Source organism: Sceloporus occidentalis, unplaced genomic scaffold (assembly GCF_023333645.1).
Source record: "Sceloporus occidentalis isolate IW3139 unplaced genomic scaffold, rSceOcc1.0.p SCAF_21, whole genome shotgun sequence".
NCBI classification, from domain to species: domain Eukaryota; kingdom Metazoa; phylum Chordata; class Lepidosauria; order Squamata; family Phrynosomatidae; genus Sceloporus; species Sceloporus occidentalis.
The window spans coordinates 1,084,592-1,105,843 of record NW_028317001.1 but is presented as its reverse complement, the minus strand read 5'-3'; the positions used below and the strand labels follow the sequence as shown (position 1 = coordinate 1,105,843).

General features: G+C 47.0%; 1 protein-coding gene across 1 annotated transcript; it reads right to left on the bottom strand.

The window, feature by feature from the left end:
* Positions 1-2,463: 2,463 nt before the first annotated feature.
* LOC149301325 (uncharacterized) lies at positions 2,464-20,149 on the bottom strand. The gene is made up of 5 exons (XM_089484271.1): positions 20,103-20,149; positions 15,180-15,339; positions 14,219-14,339; positions 10,414-10,641; positions 2,464-2,759 (listed from the first exon to the last, which is right to left on the bottom strand). Exons 2-5 carry the CDS (start codon positions 15,252-15,254, stop codon positions 2,464-2,466), a joined length of 720 nt encoding a protein of 239 aa, XP_089340397.1. The 5' UTR covers positions 15,255-15,339; positions 20,103-20,149.
* Between the last annotated feature and the right edge of the window lie 1,103 nt (positions 20,150-21,252).

Genomic DNA, 21,252 nt, shown 5'->3' with positions numbered 1-21,252 from the left:
CGGCCTTAATTACCCAGGCCATCCGACTGGACTGCCGCCTTACGGCTCGGAAAGAGGCTCGACAAGCTGGCCTCTCACTGCCTCCGCTTCCTGGGTCGTCACCTCCTGCAGTTGCTTCTGAGACTGTTGCTCCTGGAACCACCGAGGAACCAATGCAACTGGGAGGAGCTCGGCCCCGGCTCTCAGGGACAGAGAAGGACCGGAGGAGGCGGGAGGGCCTTTGCCTGTATTGTGGCCTCGCTGGACATTTTGCCAGGGTCTGCCCGGCCAAAGGATGTCGTGCCAAGCCGCCGGGAAACGGCGCACCCCAGGTGTAGAGAGGGTTTGCCACCTGGGGGCCTGTTCAAAACCCGCTCCTGCTACTCTGGTCTCTCGGAGGGACCCCCTGCTAGTGGCTGCCACCCTGCGGCTCCCATCCATGGAACTTTTGCCGGTAGGGGCCATGCTGGATTCAGGAGCCTCTAGCTGCTTCATGGACTTGGCGTTTGCTCGTCAGCATGGGATTCCCATGGAAGCACTGCTCGAGCCCCGGCCGGTGGAGACCATTGATGGACGGCTCCTTCGCTCAGGCCCGGTGACTCATCAGACGCCGTTGCTTCATCTGGAGATCCAGGGCCATGTTGAGGAGCTTCGTTTTTTGTTGGCAGCGGTCCCGCACTTCCCGTTGGTGTTGGGCATGTCGTGGCTCTCGCGGCATGACCCGCATATTTCCTGGTCCCGGCGGGAGGTGCTTTTCGGCTCTGAGTACTGTCAGGAGCACTGCTGGCCGGAGCGGATCCCAGCGGCAGTGGTGGCAGAGGCTCAGGATGGCAAGGTGACGCTGCCGGAGAAATACCGGGACTTTGCGGATGTTTTCGACAAAAAGGAGGCGGACCGGCTTCCCCCGCACCGGCCCTATGACTGTGCCATTGATCTGGTGCCGGGGGCCCCTATTCCGGCGGGGCGTCTCTATTCTCTCTCAGAGCCTGAGCTGGCGGCTCTGAGGGATTTTTTGGAGAAAAACCTGCAGCGGGGCTTCATCCGTCCCTCCAAGTCTCCTGCGGGTGCCCCGGTGCTCTTTGTCCGCAAAAAGTGTGGGGAGTTGCGCCTTTGCAATGACTATCGGGCCTTGAATAAGATCACTGTCCGCAACCGCTACCCCTTGCCCTTGATTCCAGAGCTGTTGGAGAGGCTTCGTCATGCCAAGGTCTTCACCAAGCTGGATCTTCGTGGGGCCTACAACTTGGTGAGGATTCGGGCAGGGGATGAGTGGAAGACGGCCTTCCAGACTCGGTATGGGCATTATGAGTATACGGTCATGCCCTTTGGTCTCTGCAATGCCCCTGCCGTATTCCAGCATTTTGTGAATGATGTGTTCAGGGACTATTTGGACCGGTTCGTGATTATTTACCTGGACGATTTTTTGATTTATTCCCCCAATCAAGAAGCCCATGATTCCCATGTGCGTGCTGTGCTCCAGCGCCTGAGGGAATACCGCTTGTATGCCAAGCTGGAGAAGTGTGCTTTTGACCTCCGGGAGGTGGACTTTCTGGGGTACACTGTCTCAGCACAGGGCGTGGCTATGGACCCAGCCAAGGTCAAGGCGGTGTTGTCTTGGCAGCCTCCTCGCAACAGGAAGGATGTGCAGCGGTTCTTGGGGTTCGCCAACTTCTATAGGAAGTTTATTGAGGACTATGCGGCCCTCGCCAGCCCCATCTCCCAACTGTTGCGGGGGAAGGGACAGTTCCTGTGGACGGCGGCGGCACAGGCGTCGTTCGAGGCCTTGAAGGTGCGCTTCACGTCGGCCCCGATTCTGCAGCACCCAGACCCTTGCACACCCTTTGTTGTGGAGGCAGACGCCTCAGACGTGGCCATCGGGGCGGTGCTGCTCCAGCCCCTGGGTCCCCAGGGGCATCTGCTGCCTTGTGCCTTTTACTCCCGGCAACTCTCTCCTCCGGAGTTGAACTATACTATCTGGGAAAAGGAGCTGTTGGCGATCAAGGCGGCCTTCGAGACCTGGCGACACCTGCTGGAGGGGGCGGCACACCCGGTGGTGGTCCACACTGACCACAGGAATTTGGAGCACCTGCAGACGGCCAGGAAGCTGTCTCAGAGGCAACAGCGCTGGTCATCTTTTTTCGCCCGCTTCCGCTTCCAACTGAAGTACATTCCCCAGTCCCGGAACCGACAGGCGGATGCGCTTTCCCGCAAGCCGGAGTACGCCACGAACCCAGAGAGGGAATTACAGTCCACCATCCTGCGTCCAGAGAATTTTGCTGCGGCGCCGAGGGAGGCCGCGCTGGTGGACCAGATCCGGGAACTCCAGGGCCAGGACCCATTGGTGGCACAGCATTCAGGGGAAGGGGATGCTTCGCCCTTCACCATGCGGGACGGCCTGCTCTACCACCGGGGCCGCCTGTATGTACCAGCAGGACCGTGTCGGGAGGCGGTGTTGCGGCTGTGCCACGACTCCAAGCCAGCAGGTCACTTTGGCTTTTGTAAGACTTTGCACCTCCTCACCCGAGAGTTTTGGTGGCCTCGAGTTCGGGCGGAGGTGGCCAAGTATGTGGACACATGCCCAGTATGCCATCGGGCAAAGGACCATCCGGGTCGGCCGGCGGGGTTGTTAATGCCGCTGCCGACGCCGTCGGGGCCCTGGAAGATGGTGTCCATGGACTTCATTACTGACCTGCCCCCCTCTGCTGGCTGCACCACCATTTGGGTAGTGGTGGATCTTTTTTCGAAGATGGCGCACTTCATCCCATGCGCTGGTCTGCCCACTGCAAAGGAGACGGCCCGACTATTTGTGCAGCATGTGTTCAGGCTCCATGGATTGCCCGAAGGGGTAATTTCGGATCGCGGCAGCCAGTTCACCGCTCGATTCTGGACCAGTTTGCTCCGACTCCTGGATTTTTTGTTGTTGTTTTGTCTCTGTTTACTTTTAGTCCCGAAACATATTCCAATTCCAGTATTACATCCATCAATTCCCTTATGCTCTTTTCTGGGTTCTCCAGGGAATACAAAATGTTGTCTGCAAAGACTCTCATTTTAAACTCAATGTATGTTAATTTTTATTCCATTGATCTTATTTTCTAATCTTATCCAATTATTCACGCTTCAAGGATCATGTCATGGCCAGCCAAGATCAGCTCTCGGAGGATGAGGAGGAGGATGAGCCTCCTCCAGAGCAAGGGCTGATTGAGGCAACGCCAGGTGCTGTTCCTGCCCTGCCAGGTCCCAGCTGTGATCCTCCAGTCCCAGAGGAGGAGATTCAACCAGGTCCTAGTGCCACAGAGAGGCTTCCTTCGGTACCACAGCCTAGTGGTGAGTCTGGAGACGAAGCTTGCCTGCAGGTGCCTTCCTATCAAGAGAGAAGGGCCGAGAGTGCTTGCAGGCGCAGATCCAGGAGGATTGCAGAAAGACAGTTAGCAAATCAGCCTCAGGTGGCTCGAGGGAGAGCTTCCCTGATTTAAGTGGAAGAGAGGCTTGAGTTTGTTGCTAGAGTTTATTGCATGAGCCCTTGGTGTGATTGCTGTCGCTCTAGCTCCAGACATCTTGTTACCTTGCTTCCTTGCTACCTTGACCTCGGACCGGACCTTTGTTATCTCTTGGCTATTGTGACCTCGGACTGTTTTGACCACGCTGCTTTCTGGCTTCCTGACCTCGGCTCGTCTTTCGGCACGCTTGACTTTCTGCAACCCCGACACCGGCTTGTTTCCTCGGCTTGCTCTTTGACTGCTTCTCCACAAGGTTTGTTTTGCCTACACGTATCAGCATAAGTCAGAGATTGCTGGCAGCAATCCCGGACAGATCAGAATGAACAAAAGGGCTGATAGTGGGAAAGCTTGCCTTGTACCTTTAGAAATCTTAAATTCTTCTTCTTCTTTTTATAGTTAACAGTTTGGCTCTTTGATCTTTATACATTGCCCCTATCTTAAATAAGAAGCTCCTATTTCGATTATTTCAAGTGTCGCAAATGACATATCCCATCCTATGTTATCGAAGGCCTTTTCTAAATCGACAAAGTGCAAATTTTTTCCCGTTGTGCCTTTCTAAATATTCAATTATATTTAAGACGTTTCGTATGTTATCACTGAGTTGTCTGAGGGGGAGAAATCCCGATTAGTCCTTGTGAATCCAGTCTTTAAGAACCTTTTTGAGTCTATCATAGGAAAATAATTTATAATCCATATTTAATAAGGAAATTAGCCTATAGCTCTTTACCTCAGTTGCATCTATATCTTCTTTTAACCGCAAAGTTATATTAGCTTGTTTCCATGTTTCAGGATAATGGTTTCCTTTGATGGCATTTATCGTTAATTTGAGTGGTGTTAACAGTCGATCCTCAAATACTTTATGATAACTGGCGATGAAGCCATCATTCCTGGTGTTTTCCCTTTTTTCCCTTTTTCTTATTACTTCCATGATTTCTGCTGTTGTCATCGGTCCATTTAATATAGTTCTTTGTTGGTCTGAAAGTGGCTTTAAGTTAGCTTTTCCCAAAAACTCCTCCATTTTGGCTCTAGACGTTTGAGATCCTTTATATAATTTAGCATAGAATTTTTGGAAGACCTTCTTAATTTTATTTTGGACAGATGTTAATGTCGAATCTTTGTTTATTTCCGTAATCGTGTTTCGTTGTTTCAACTTCCTTATTTTATTGGCAAGCCATCTTCCTGGCTTGTTTGCTGGTTCAAAACTCCTTTGTTTTAGATATCTAATTTATGCTTCTTCTGTATAGGTTTATGAGGGAAGACTGCATCCTGGTCTATGCTAATTTTGGGGATGTGAAGACCTATGGAAATTCATTTTATAAACCCAGTGAAACAAATATCTCACAAAGCTCTAGTAAACAACATGTACACACACAGTCCCCACACAAAGGACTCACTGGCGCACTGTGCGTCTGGGGTCTGGAAATCCAACTTCCACCTTCTGGGAGGACAATGCTGCCAGAGACTGAATTTGGGGCTTTATACCTGCAAAGCATGGCTCACTCTCTCAGCTGCAACCTTTCCACACAATCCTGGACTGAAACATTTAAACAAAGGTCCTCTTTCAGCTCCAGGAATAAAGGCCTACCTTCACTGCAAAGACCCTGATTCCTGCAGCCCTCTCCTGCAGTCCGTTATTGCCGGAGCTTCCCTGGGTCAGAGGCTGTCTCCTCAACCGTAGAGAAGGGTTGCTCTGAGTGCGAAGGAGGAGGAGGTCCACAGGGCTGAGGGAGGGAAGGCAATGGGGAAAGGTCAGTGCCAATGGCCATGGAGAGCAGAAGGTGACAATGCCTAGGAAACCCCTCTGAGTCCCAGCCATTCCCTTTGTTGTCGTTTGTGTCTCTTTTCAGAGAGGGTTTTCATATTACACAGCTCTGCTCCTTCTGGGGAACATGGGTTTTCAAAGGGATCAGAAATGGGGAGGATAGTATTAATACAAGCCTGATTCTTCTTCTTCACAAACATTGGGCTTTGGCTTCTAAGAGGAAGACTGCCCCCTCTTAGAAAAAAGGCCAAAAGCAGCTCCTTTGGGAGGTTTTAAAAGCCTCCCCAGTTTTCTTACTCACTAAGAGATTTTTACTCATGAAGGAAGTTGACAAAGCAGACCATCTCACATTACCAAGAATAAAACAAACAAATATAGACACAAAGAAACAACAACAAAAGTAAGGATTAGACAGAAAAAAGAGCTTATTTTTTGAAAGTAAAACCATGATTAAGAGGGTAAAAACCAGACTTGGGTGCTTCGACCCTTTTACAACCAGCTCAGGCTGTATCTGCACTGCAGAAATATTCCAGTTCGAAACTGTGTTAACTCTCCTGGCTCCTTCCTGTGGAATCCTGGGATTTGTAGTTTCTTGCGTCACCAGAGATCCAGAGCCACCCCAAGGCAAGGCTCTCCAGGGCTCTCTTGGCCCTCCTTTGCTTGCGAATACTGACTATCTCAGGGAGTCTCTATATTAGAGCATCAGGAAAACTTTTGGGTATTCTTAAGGCTGGGAAATCCTGTTTGGGGTCACTTCTGACTTTAGGGATGTTACATCCTCTATTATGGGTTTCTTGAAGGCCTCAAACTGCCAACTGCAAAGAGCTGAGGCTGGGGCAGCCATTTTGTGTTCTGGCAGCCATTTTGTGGTCCAGCGGCCATTTTGAGACTGGCCCATTGTGACCTCAGTCTGATGCTCCTTACCTGAAGGATTGCGACTGGCCCATTGTGACTTCTGGCTCATGCATCTTACCTGAATAACTGAGACTGGCTCATTGTGATCTCAGCCTAAAGTTCCTTGCCTTAAAGATTGAAATGGGACTATTATCAGTTAAGGTGCTCTTTACCTGGATTGAGAATGGCCCATTGTGACCTAAGGCTGATGCTCCTTCCCTCATGCATTGAGTCTGCACATTTTGATTTCAGGCTGGTGCTCCTTACCTGAAGCATTGAGGCTGTCCCATTGTGATCTCAGAATCATCGAATCCTGGAATCATAGAGTTGGAAGAGACCACTAGGGCCATCCAGTCCTACCCCGCCATGCAGGAACTCTCAATCAAAGCATCCCTGACAGATGGCCATCCAGCCTCTGTTTGAAGACTTCTAAGGAAGGAGACTCCAGTACACTTCAAGGGAGTTTGTTCCACTGTCGAACAGCCCTTACTGTCAGGAAGTTCCTCCTAATGTTGAGGTGGAATCTCTATTCCTAGAGCTTCCATCCACTGCTCCAAGTCCTGTTTTCTGGAGCAGCAGAAAACAAGCTTGCTCCCTCCTCAATGTGACACCCCTTCAAATAGTTAAACAGGGCTATCATATCACCTCTTAACCTTCCCTTCTCCAGATTAAACATACCCAGCTCCCTGGGTAGTTCCTCATAGGGCATGGTTTAGTATAGGTGTTATATGGTCACATCTAGATCTTCCAGTGACCACTCTGGCTGCCATATTTTGGATTAGTTGAACTTTCCGGACTTAATACAAGGGTAGCCCTATGTAGAGCACATTACAGAAGTCAAGACGTGAGGTTACCAGCGCATGCACCATAGTGTTTAGGTCTTCAGGTTCCAAGAAGGGACGCAGTTGGCGTATCAACCAAAGCTGATAACAGGCACTCTTGGCCATCCTATCTATCTGAGCTGACATCTGGAGCAACGGATTCAAGAGCACCCCTAAACTGCAAACACAGTCCTTTAGGGGAAGTGTGACTCCATCCAGGACCGGTTAACAGACCTCCATACCGAGAATAGGACCTCCAACAATACACACCTCCGTTTAATCTGAATTCAGTTTCAATCTGTTTTTCCTCATCCAGCCCATTACTGCTTCAAGACATTCATTCAGAGGGAGATGCCTTCTTTAGTTGACACTAAGATACCTCTGGATGTCATGATCATACAGAAAGCACCCGCCCCATGCCTCCGGATGAACTCTCTTGGCGGTTTGATGTAGATGTTGACTAGCATTGGGGATAGGATGGCACCCTGGAGAACGCTGCATTTAAGATCCCTCATAGAGGAGCAACTGTCCCCAAGCATCTCCATCTGGAATCTGCTGGAGAAATAGGACCGGAAGCATTGCAATGCAGTGCCCCCGATCCCCAATTCCCTCAGGAGTTCCAGAAGGATGCCATGGTCAATAGTATCAAAAGCCAGTGAGAGGCCCAAAAGCATCAACAGGGTCACACTTCCCCTGTCGATACTCAAGCGGAGATCATCTAAGGTAACCATAGCAATCTTGACTCTGTATCCCATCCTGAAGCCAGGTTGAAATGGATCTAGGTAATCTGTTTCATCCAAGACTGTTTGGAGTTGAAGAGAAATGGAAGACGGGAGACCGCTCTGTCATTCTTCATGTCCAAGGGATCTGGGGAGGGCTTTTTCAGAAGCAGCCGTATCACTGCTTCTTTTAAGCAAGATGGAAAATAGCCCTCCCTAAGAGATGCATCTATGATATATCTCAGGTGAGTCCTCAAAGCATCTCCTCCTTGGATGACCAGCCATGAAAGGCAAGGGTTGAGAGGGCAAGTTGTCTTCTTCACACTTCCAAGGAGCTTGTCCCCATCCTCAGTACTCACAGATTCACAATGATCCAGTATGATCTTATTCACAGAGTCACTGGAATGTCTTTACTGTTTTTATTGTTGAGGTATGGAGCAGCATTGAAAATGTTCAGATGTGGCAGAGAAGCTAATGGACACTCGCTGCTCTTAACCAGGAATTGGTTGCAGCTGTGGCTCCAGACAGCAGGGGATTGTCCAAGATTGTGGCGGAGTGTGCCAGAGAGCAGCACATAGCACTTGTGTAAATATGCGGTGACATCTGGAATGATGGACAGTAATCCAGGTAACACAGGAAATTGTACAGGAAGGGGTTGAGCTAGATTGCCACATGGCAAAAGTGTATATAAGCTCAGATCATCATTGTACAGTGTGGGTTTTGTAATTGGTGGATGGGGTTGGTCTAGCTCTCGTGTATGTTTTGCAACCAAAAATAAACAGTGCCTCTTGGAGAAAAGCCAGCCTACGGTGCTTTAATCTAGCAGTTGTGTTTCCTGGCAAAGCTCCAGTCTGCCAGTTTGTCTATCTACTCACAAGCTTCCAAGATTGCTCTGAGTTCACCTCTGCATTTTCTCCCAACATTTATACTCTCATTGTTTAATCCAGTTTTAGTACTGGGATCGGGGGGGGGGGGGATTGATTTCTTTTGGATTTTATTGTAACCTCGATGTATTTTATCGTTGAAACCAGCACAGATTCTCCTTCATAGAGCGGGCTAGAAATAATTCTTTTCTTATTATATTATGCTGGCATCCAAGTCGGCTCGTATCTCGTGTGTGTGTTTGCCTTTGCTGTTCTTATGGCTGGGAATGGAGCTGAGGAATGAGGAGAGAAGAAAGGGTCAGTTTTGTGCAAATTCACAACTTCTGCGCATCAAAGAGTCCAGTCTGTTGAAATAGCAAAGAACTTTATTAAAACACATAGTCAGAAATTCAGTGTTTAAGCTAGAACTGCCCTCCCCAAGCCAAAGAATATATTGAAACCCCCAAACCTAAAACTCCACCTTTACCAAACCTGGCCCCCACCTACAATTCCCACCATCTATCCCCCACTTTGCCATCCCTCTCACACGCACAATCTCTCCCTGCCCCAGACATTCGAAGAAACTGGATCCCTTTCTGTTAGTACAGGTCCCCAACTTTCTTCAGCCAACATCCCACAAATTCCGAATGCTATCCTTGCTATTCTAGCCAGCCGCAACAAACCCCAGCCCCCCATCTAACTAACCTAAACCACGACCCATAATCCCCCGCCAAATTTATAACCCAAAGCAATTATCTATACTAGTAGCAATTAAAACCTAAACTTTACTAAACATAACTTTAAAACATAAACAGACATATGGACAGAGAAACTGTGCAAATAAATTCATATGGGCGGGATACAAACCGCCATATAGTACGTATAGGATACGTACTAGGGTTAGGAAGGGGCGGTGCTTCCGCACCCCCCTAACCCTAGTACGTATCCTATATGTACAAGATGGCGGCGCCCCTTCCACATGGGCGCCGCCATCTTTACGTACTGTACGCATAGCATCCAGACGTGTCGCGGCGCCTATGACGTCGCGTATTCGCCAGAAGCACCTCGCGACGTCATAGAGGCACCACAAAAAGAAGCTCCGAAATGGAGCTTCTTTTTTGCTCCGCGCAGGAGCCGCGCGGTTTGGCTGCTGCAGCTCCCGCGCGGAGCAAACGGCAGTGGCGGGGAAACGCCGCAAAGCGGCGGTTTGTATCCCCCCATGGGCTTTTTAGCACCGCTGGATTGAAAAAATATTTTTGTATTCCACCTTTACAAAAATAATGTTCATTCACTTCTTGGGTTTGTGTGGCTTCTCTCCTCTGCTGCCTCTCTGGTGACTGGATAGGCCTGACCTCCGAGAAAAGCATTTTCCACACTGCTGGCATTTGTGTTGCTTCTCTCCTGTGTGGATTCGCTGGTGTGACAATAGGTTTGACTTACAATAAAAACATTTCCCACAATGCTGGCATTTGTATGGCTTCTCTCCTGTGTGGAGTCTTTTGTGTATCACTAGGTAGGACTGCTGAGAAAAACATTTCCCACAATGCTGGCATTTGTATGGCTTCTCTCCGGTGTGGATTCTCTGGTGTCTGATAAAGTTTCCCTTCAAATAAAAACATTTCTCACAATGCTGGCATTTGTGTGGCTTCTCTCCGGTGTGGATTCTCTGGTGTCTCACTAAGTTTCCCTTCAAATAAAAACATTTCTCACAATGCTGGCATTTGTGTGGCTTCTCTCCTGTGTGGACTCTCTGGTGTCTTGCTAAGTCTCCCATCAAATAAAAACATTTTCCACAATGCTGGCATTTGTGTGGCTTCTCTCCTGTGTGGATTCTCTGATGTCTCACTAGGACCGACTTCAAACAAAAACATTTCCCACAATACTGGCATTTGTATGGCTTCTCTCCTGTGTGGACTCTCTGATGTGCCACTAGGACTGACTTCAAACAAAAACATTTCCCACAGTGTTGGCATTTGTATGGCTTCTCTCCGGTGTGGACTCTCCGATGCATGAGAAGGATCGACTTGTATGCAAAATGTTTCCCACAATGCTGGCAGTTGTATGGCTTCTCTGATGTGTGGACGCTTTCATGACTGACAAGTTCTTCTGTAAAGAAGGAAAACAATACTGAATATCAGAGTTAAGAGAGGAAAGTGTTAGCCCAAGATTTAGCCCTACGTTCACACCTCCCTATTTGATATTAAATTAATAAAGTTGGGGTGGGTGACCTGAGCAGGACCCTGTTGCAGATGCCCCAAATCCATGAAACGATTATATCCTTATCCACAGGAGCTGGCAAAGAAGAGATTGTGGGGGAACTACCTTGAGGTAATCAGTTGAAGCAGATAGTCATACAGACTGTTGAAAAAAGATTCCTTTAAACATGTGTAAAATATTTTGATTGAAAAGTGGCATCATATCCTGTGAGACGGCCAGAGAGTCCTGAGTCTGAGCACATGGCATGATGCAAGCCAACTGCAGAGGACGCTTCATGCTGTGTGGCACCAGGAGATGGATCACAACCAATACACAATACAGGACACATGTGGATTGCTGTGGATAGGATTGGATTGGAGTTGTGTATAGAAGAGATGGTGAACATGATGGAAGTCAGAGAGGAGAGCTTGCAAATATTTTGATTATATTGCAACTCAAGATAGAGAACCTCCAAAGATTCGGATGAAATCAACTGTGTCTGTGACTTATTTTTAAGTGTGAAATGTGGCCAGTGCATTGCCAATACCTGTATCTGGAAAGTTGTTTCCATACTGTGCTATGTTATTGTTGAGCTGCATCTGGGAGCATCATGCTCACATTGCGCTGTGCATTGGCTTGTGAACGGGACTGGAATTCAGAGCCAACAAGGACCTGAGGATCGGTGTGGTAATAATCCCTTATGTCTGAGGTATTTGCACCAAGCACCCATTGCATTCAATTTGATTTTGGACCATATTTTCCCCACCCAGGAAACTTTCTAAAACGATTTAAACCTTATAGAAAACTCGGGTTCTGCCCACTAGCAACCATTTCAGTATAAATATTGCAGTCCAGTTGCAGACAGACACTCTGTTGGTTTACATTGCTAAACGCCTCACTACACTCGCCAGCTCCACTTGCCATGGGAGTTACTGACTTCTCTCCCCATTGTGGACCCTCAGCAATTGGAATCAAGTTCTGTCTAGGTTATGTATTACCATTAGCAAAGCCTAACATCTATTCACCACTCCCACCTTTGTTACCTAGTTCTTGTGTGTTTGTGTGAACACCTATATGTGTGTGCATGCGTGTACAGTGCACCTGTGTCATACGCGGGCACGCCTTACGCGGATTTCAGCATACACTAAAAGCCACAATGGGAAAAGGGGCGGCATGCCCCATAAGGGTTAATGGCGCCTGTGCGGAGCCCCATTCATTTAAATAGGGCTCGAGAATAGATGGGATCCCCCTAACACCGGGGGGGGGGGGAGATCAGGAATGGGATGAGTCCCGAGGCCACTGTTGCCCCAATCTCTCCTTTGAGCTAAGTATGAGTCCTCCCCAGACTTCAGCATTTCGGGTAACAAAGGGCCTCTGGAATCACCCATGGAGCTAAGCAAGCTCAGGTTGGAAAAGAAACATTAGGCAAAAAGGCATTTTTGTGTTGCCCTTTCCTCTCTTCATAGACATTGCTCATAATTTCTAAATGGAATCCCTTAATATGTTTGAAAACAAGGACCTGAGCTGGTTCTCACAGGTTCGGTTCTTAAAATCTGTCAGGTTGGTGGCTGCCTCCCAATCCCCAAGGCCCCTCTCCTGGCCCTTCCCAGAGGTCCCTTCCTCTCCGCACAGAGCTAGGAGATCCTGGCTTTGCTCCAGCCTTCCCCTCCTGGCTCCCATCTGCCAGATCCCCTTCCCTTTCTCCCTCCGCTCTCCAACCTTCCCTCTTGCCCATCTGCACTGCTTCAGCATCGCATTTTCAGCCTCTCTTCCCTGCCTTTCTATTTTTCACTTTCCCTCCGTCTCTCTGTTACAGACACAAACCCACAGAGTGTGATGCATAAAAGGGATCATAGAGTCATAGAGCTGGAAGAAACCGCAAGGGCCATCCAGTCCAACCGCCTGCCATGCAGGAACTCTCAATCGAAGCATCCCAGACCATCCAGCCTCTGTTTAAAGACCTCCAAGGAAGGAGGCTCCACTACACTCCGAGGAAGGAGTGTGTTCCACTGTCGAACAGCCCTTACTCTCAGAAGGTTCTTTCAAATGTTGAGGTGGAATCTCTTTTCCTGTAGCTTGCATCCACTGCTCCGGGTCCTAGTCTCTGGAGCAGCTGAAAACAAGTCAGCTCCCTCCTCAGTATGACATCCCTTTTAGGCCCATTTGTTGAGAAAGGCAGGATAATCAATATACAAATAATTCATTGGCAAAGGCAGAGCAAGGGGGCTGGAACCTGGACTCCAATTTTGGTGAGGGTGAAGTGCCAGGGAGCAGACTTAAAACAGCCTTAAAACATCTATAAGACAGGCATGGACTACTGATGGGGTTGGAGGAGATCTCAGGGGCAACCCCACATTGTATTGCCGGGGGGTGGGGGGGTGGGAGATGAAATAATATTTTGCCCCTCAACATCCCGAAACATCCCTTTGGGGAAGTGGAGGCCATTTTGCCACTGTTGGGCCCTCTCTGAACCATTGCAGGCCCAAGGGGGGCTTTCCCCTAAGAAGACTCCCCAGAGCCTTAAAAGGATGGAAGAGGGGCCAAAAGAGGTAGGAAACTTGCTCAGGGATGTGCTGAGTACCATTTGGGTGAGAAAAGCATTAATCTCCATGGCTTCTTCCCATAAAATCCTAGCATTGGCAGTTTAGGATGGGGTTATTAGAATCCTTAGAACCTGGAGAGAAATAGTGCCTCACTGAACTACAGATTCAAATATTCTACAGGATGTTGCTATCACAATTAATCTAGGCTTGAAAGGGATCTAGGACTCCTAGTAGACCGCAAGTTGAACATGGGCCAACAGTGTGATGAGGCAGCTACAAAGGCCAGTGTGATTCTAGGCTGCATCAATACAAGAATAGTTTCTAGAACAAGGGAAGTAATAGTGCCACTCTATTCTGCTTTGGTCAAGGCTCATTTGGAATAATCCTGTGTCCAGTTCTGGGCCTCACAATTCGAAAAGGATGTTGACAAATTGGAGCATGTCCAAAGGAGTGCCACCAAAGTGGTGAAGGGTCTGGAAACCATCAAGCTCTATGAGGAGCAGCTTAGAGAGCTGGTTATGTTTAGCCTGGAGAAAAGAAGATAAAGAGTGGATATGATCTCCATGTTTAAACATTTGAAAGGGTGTCCTGTTGCGCAAGGAGCAGGCTTGCTTTTTGCTGACACCGAGAAAAGGAGACACCGCAATGGATGCAAGGCACAGGGAAAGAGGTTCCACCTAAACCTTAGGAGGAACTTTGTGACAGTAAGAACACTTTGACAGTGGAATATATTCCCTTAGAGTTTGGTGGAGTCCTCTTCTTTGGAGGTGTTTAAAGAGAGGCTGGATGTGTATTCCTGCATGGCAGAAGGGGATTGAACTGGATGGCCCTTGTAGTCTATTCCAACTCTATGAGTCTATGATTCTAGTGGAACCTTAGTGACATGATAATAATGAAAGGGCCCTCAGTCTTTATAGAAAGAGCCATGGATTCAGGTTCCTTACCTACAGAAGCCACATTTTCATAATTGTCCATCATTACAGAATTGTACAAAAGTTTCTGTTTCGCCGTCAACAGATTCCATTCATCCTTGGAGAAATATACTGCCACATCGGCAAAGGTCACCTGAAATAGAAAATAGCCCTCATCCAGAGAGTGACAAAGAAAAGGGGAGGAAAGCACATGGTGCTTCCCAAATGTTATTTCATCACTTCAGAAATAAACTTTAAATTCTGTTAGCAAGCAAAAAGCTACTGCCTTTCAGATCAGTTTGTCTTGAATCCTTTCAATATTATATGCAATGTAATAAACAATATAATTTAGGCCATGGCTGGGATATTGAGGATGGATTAGGATACTGACTATCCCAACACATAGAGTACATTTAGCCACAAAAGAATTATGGTGCGTTTAGCCATTTCTTGCCACATTTCAGAGGCAAATGTCATTTTAAAAAACAGTTCTGGGGAGCATTCTGGACTTGAAGGCCACTGGGCCACCCCCAATTTAGATCCAGAGATGGTCTCCCATATCCCCAACATTTCACAGACAGGAAAAGCAAGGCACATGTGGACAAGCAACACCAGAAGGTGGTGAGGATGGCCAAGGTTGTTTAGGAGGAAGATCACACAAGCTAGGAAGGGCACAGCAGTTTGCTTTTGCTTCAGCCTCCTGGCAAGGGAAGACCCTTGCAACTTATCTCCTCTCCTATCCCCATTTTTGAGTTGATGGGGTGCAAATTCCTTGGAAGTCACTTTGCAGCAACCCAAGGCAGCTGAGGAGAAGGGGCAAAGTGGGAGGAGGAGAGAGAAACCGGGACATTTTTGAAAGCCCCTGAAAAAGTGGGGTGACAGAGGATTAACCAGGACTTTCTCTGCCAAATTGGAACAATATGTTCTCCGCTCACTTTCATGAACAGCCCCAGCAGTGACACAAAGGGAACTAATAGTCAGGATGTCAACTCACCAAAGAGTTGTTGTACTTCGACAGCCTCTTCCTCTTGGAGCCCAACTCCCTCTGCTTGGCCTCTGTGTTGGCCATTAGGTTGTCCTGGTGGCCCTGCACCTGTGTCTCTTTCAGCAAAATATGGCCCAAGGCTGTGTAGAAGGAGACTGAGATGAAGTTCCTGAGAAAAGAGACTAGGGTTAGGCTTGATTTGTCAAGACACAGAGAACAGCATGCTGCTAGTGAGATACGCAGGTGACATATGCCTTTGGGCCAATGCAGAGGTGGGTATCCCTTTCCTCCCTCTTCACCAAACAAAGCCCTCTGGACCTAGCATAGATTCACTGCAGCTCCCCTACACAACAGATACTCCATGTTAAACGCTTTTGACATTGCTGTGTTGCGCAGCACGTGAGGCAACACGTTAACGTATGGCACCAGATTCTCCACCTTGACTGTAGTCAGTAGCTTGTGAGCTGAAGAAACACCTGTCGCTTTCTCAATGAGCAGAGACACTGTAATCTTCTCTCAGATCAGGCTTTTATTCATATAAGAAGTTCCACTGTGTACAACACTATATACATCGACACCACCCACCATCCACACCAGTAACAACCCACTCTGAGGCTCACACTGTCTGACTCTTCCTCAGTGACAGTTGAGAATGACAGTTGACAGTTGCATCAACATTCCAATGATGCACTGTTTAAATGCTGCCACTAGAGCTGTCAATGACTTCCACAACAGCTCCACCTAGTGGCCACATGCCTGTCATTTCCTCAGACCTGTTCACCATGGTCCTGACACTCCATGCCTTGTGAGAGTGGAGGGGGGTCAGGGGATGGGAATTGGAGAGGACCCTGGCTATGTCCCTGTCGCTAGATGTGAAATGAGCGCATCATCTGCTGAAACCTCCTGACCTCCCCAGTGGCCCTCAGAGGAGAATGCCTTCCTTTTGCTTCTGGCTAGAGAAACACAGCTGCATGCTTCTCCAACACTCTCATCAGGCATGGAATGAACATGGAGCATGGCTTCCACAATTCCCACTTTTCATTTTGTATTCCTTCTCATTTCACATCTATTTTAAACCTCTCCCTCATTCGACGATAAAGACACCATTGAAAAATCTAGGCCAGATTCTTTAAGTTTGATCTCTAGTTTTCCTTGCGATTCTTTCAGTACATCCTTGTATCTTAACCATTGAGTTTTCTGGATACTGTTCCTCCCAAAAAGAGCCTCATGTGACGAACACCATGAAGGTATTTTTGGACATATTCTACACTTCTTTTCCCCCCAGATCTTCACTAGAACTTTTCTTACGAAATGATTTGTGCTTTCTTTATGAACTTTCTCTTTGCCGTAAATTCGGGATCCATTCCACCCAAATCTTAAATGTTCACCCTCCAGACATAACAATTGTTCATTCTCTAACATAAACCATTCTCTAATCCAAACTAAACAACAAGCAGCATCATAAAGTTTTCAGTTTGGTAAACCCAGCCCTCCTCTACTTTTGTCATCACAAAGTATTCTTGTTTTTATCCTGGCTCTTTTTTTATTCCTTTTGCCATAGAGTCAATGGTTTTTCATTCTGGATGATGGGTATCGCTTGAAGCAGAAGCAGTATTTCAGGAAGGAAACTCATTTGGATCAGTGATATTTTTCCTAATAGAGATAAGTGTAATTTCCCCCATATTTCTAGGTCTTTTCTGATTTCCTTCCTTATTGTCTCATAGTTATTGTGAAACTGATCTGCGTTTTTATTGGTGAAATTTATTCCTAGATATTTAACTTTCTTTCCCACTTTAAATCCACTAATTTCTTCCAGGATTTGTTCTTCCTTTCCTCCATATTTTTTGTTGTTGTTTTGTCTCTGTTTACTTTTAGTCCCGAAACATATTCCAATTCCAGTATTACATCCATCAATTCCCTTATGCTCTTTTCTGGGTTCTCCAGGGAATACAAAATGTTGTCTGCAAAGACTCTCATTTTAAACTCAATGTATGTTAATTTTTATTCTATTGATCTTATTTTCTAATCTTATCCTATTATTCACACTTCAAGGATCAGAATGAACAAAAGGGGTGATAGTGGGAAAGCTTGCCTTGTACCTTTAGAAATCTTAAATTCTTCTGTTTCTTTATAGTTAACAATTAGTTTGGCTCTTTGATCTTTATACGTTGCCTTTATCCATCTTAAATAAGAAGCTACTATTTCGATTATTTCAAGTGTCGCAAATGACATATCCCATCCTATGTTATCGAAGGCCTTTTCTAAATCGACAAAGTGCACATTTTTTTCCGTTGTGCCTTTCTAAATATTCAATTATATTTAAGACGTTTCGTACGTTATCACTGAGTTGTCTGTGGGGGAGAAATCCCGATTAGTCCTTGTGAATCCAGTCTTTAAGAACCTTTTTGAATCTATCATAAAAATAATTTATAATCCATATTTAATAAGGAAATTAGCCTATAGCTCTTTACCTCAGTTGCATCTATATCTTCTTTTAACCGCAAAGTTATATTAGCTTGTTTCCATGTTTCAGGATAATGGTTTCCTTTGATGGCATTTATCGTTAATTTGAGTGGTGTTAACAGTCGATCCTCAAATACTTTATGATAACTGGCGATGAAGCCATCATTCCAGGTGTTTTCCCTTTTTTCCCTTTTTCTTATTACTTCCATGATTTCTGCTGTTGTCATCGGTCCATTTAATATAGTTCTTTGTTGGTCTGAAAGTGGCTTTAACTTAGCTTTTCCCAAAAACTCCTCCATTTTGGCTCTAGACGTTTGAGATCCTTTATATAATTTAGCATAGAATTTTTGGAAGACCTTCTTAATTTTATTTTGGCCAGATGTTAATGTCGAATCTTTCTTTATTTCCGTAATCGTGTTTCGTTGTTTCAACTTCCTTATTTTATTGGCAAGCCATCTTCCTGGCTTGTTTGCTGGTTCAAAAGTCCTTTGTTTTAGATATCTAATTTATGCTTCTTCTGTGTAGGTTTATGAGGGAAGACTGCATCCTGGTCTATGCTAATTTTGGGGATGTGAAGACCTATGGAAATTCATTTTATAAACCCAGTGAAACAAATATCTCACAAAGCTGTAGTAAACAACATGTACACACACAGTCCCCACACAAAGGACTCACTGGCGCACTCTGCGTCTGGGGTCTGGAAATCCAACTTCCACCTTCTGGGAGGACAATGCTGCCAGAGACTGAATTTGGGGCTTTATACCTGCAAAGCATGGCTCACTCTCTCAACTGCAACCCTTCCACACAATCCTGGACTGAAACATTTAAACAAAGGTCCTCTTTCAGCTCCAGGAATAAAGGCCTACCTTCACTGCAAAGACCCTGATTCCTGCAGCCCTCTCCTGCAGTCCTTTATTGCCGGAGCTTCCCTGGGTCAGAGGCTGTCTCCTCAACCGTAGAGAAGGGTTGCTCTGAGTGCCAAGGAGGAGGAGGTCCACAGGGCTGAGGGAGGGAAGGCAATGGGGAAAGGTCAGTGCCAATGGCCATGGAGAGCAGAAGGGGGCAATGCCTATGAAGCCCTCTGAGTCACAGCCATTCTAGGAATGAGTGGCAGGAGTGAGTCCAGGGGGCTGAGGGGGTCTCCTTTCCCAAAGTGGGGTGGAAAGAACTGGTTCCCATGAGACTGTGGACCTCCATGACCTGTGAGCAAATCCATGGGAGACGCTGCCTCAAAGAGCATTGGAGGAGTCTCTGGCTGGATGGCCATCTCTTCGGAGGACATGGAGGGCAGAATGGGGCTGACTGTTTGGACCTTGGGGCTCCCTTCCAGCCCTAGGAGCCTACGAAGCCTACCTTACAAGGCTGTTGTGGGAGTTAATCACAAGACAATTACTACACAAGAATGGCCACCTTTTAGCAGCTTACAATAAAAATATCCATACAATACAATAAAAACATGTTTCATGATCTGCCAAACCCTAACCCTAACACTCCCATCCAAAACAAAATGCCATTAAATTACTGGATAGTTATTTAAAATTATTGGACAGTTATTGAAACAGTTATTAAAAACAGGGATAGTAGTCAAAGCCCAATGTTTGTGAAGAATAATGATAATAAGGCTTGTATTAAAACTGTCCTCCCCATTTCTGATCCCTTTTAAAACCCATGTTCCCCAGAAGGAGCAGAGCTGTGTAATATGAAAACCCTCTCTGAAAAGAGACACAAAAGACACACAAAGGGACACACTTCCTTCCTTTTGGCCCAAGGAGCCTGGCCTCCTCCTGGCTCTGGAGCCTCAGGAGAGAAAGAGAGGCCTCTGCTCAACTGAGTCACAAGCAGCACAAAATGGCCTCCGGAACACAAAATGGCCTCCGGAACACAAAATGGCCACCGGGACACAAAATGGCCTCCAGAACACAAAATGGCCTCCGGAACACAAAATGGCCTCCGGAACACGAAATGGCCTCCAGAACACAAAATGGCCGCCGGGACACAAAATGGCCTCCAGAACACAAAATGGCCTCCGGAACACAAAATGGCCTCCGGAACACGAAATGGCCTCCAGAACACAAAATGGCCGCCGGGACACAAAATGGCCGCCTCTGGCTCAGTGCTTGGCAGTTGTCAGTTTGAGGCCTTCAGGGAAGCCATAATGGAGGATGAAAGGGCCCCAAAGTCGGAAGGGACCCCAAACAGGATTTCCAAACCTTAACAACACTTAAAATGCCAAGCCAAAAGAACATTCCTAGAGTTCCATAAGACAGAGCCATGGCCATTACGGTGGGGCACATCAAGAAGGCCCAGAAAGGTGGCATTAATGATGATTAAGGTGTGGCAGCAGCTCCATCCTCTGCAGGTCTGATATCATCATCATCATCATCATCATCATCATCATCATCATCACTACAGCATGAGAGCCACCATTAAAAGCATTAAAATCCCTTTTGGGGAGTCCCACTCTCCCACCTTCAGAGAGAGTGGCCCATGCCTAGAAGGACTGCTGGGCCTCCTTCCTCTCCACCTTAGTGGCAGTGGCCAAAGGAAAGCATCAGCAGCAGTAGACCCAAGCCAGGCCCAGCCAGCCCTCAGTGCAGCAGTGAAGCCTAGTGGTTCCAGGCCTTGTCTCTCTGCTGACCCTCCCTGTCTGTCTGTCTCTCTCTTTCTCTCTAGGACACTGCTCCTCTCCTCGCTCACTCTTCCACCCATAGAGCTAAATAGAGAAGCTGAAGCTCCGCCTCTTCTCGAGGCTGGCCAATGGAGGCAGAGCAGCTAGAAGACCCTGCCCCTGCCTGCCCCAGACTCACATTTTGCATTCCGGCGGCCATTTTGTTTTCTGGTGGCCATTTTGTTTTCTGGCAGCCATTTTGTTTTCTGGCAGCCATTTTGTTTTCTGGCAGCCATTTTGTGTGCTGCTTGTGACTGTGGGAAATAATGTTCCAGAACCTCCTCTGACCATTGGCTTCTCTTTCTCTCTCTGAAGCTTTAGAGTGATAAAGAAGCCAGGCTCCTTGGGTCAAAAGGAAGGAAGTGTGTCCCTTTGTTGTCTTTTGTGTCTCTTTTCAGAGAGGGTTTTCATATTACACAGCTCTGCTCCTTCTGGGGAACATGGGTTTTAAAAGGGATCAGAAATGGGGAGGATAGTTTTAATACAAGCCTTATTATCATTATTCTTCACAAACATTGGGCTTTGGCTTCTAAGAGGAAGACTGCCCCCTCTTAGAAAAAAGGCCAAAAGCAGCTCCTTTGGGAGGTTTTAAAAGCCTCCCCAGTTTTCTTACTTACTAGGAGATTTTTACTCATGAAGGAAGTTGACAAAGCAGACCATCTCACATTACCAAGAGTAAAACAAACAAATATAGACACAAAGAAACAACAACAAAAGTAAGGATTAGACAGAAAAAAGAGCTTATTTTTTGAAAGTAAAACCATGATTAAGAGGGTAAAAACCAGACTTGGGTGCTTCGACCCTTTTACAACCAGCTCAGGCTGTATCTGCACTGCAGAAATATTCCAGTTCGAAACTGTGTTAACTCTCCTGGCTCCTTCCTGTGGAATCCTGGGATTTGTAGTTTCTTGCGGCACCAGAGATCCAGAGCCACCCCAAGGCAAGGCTCTC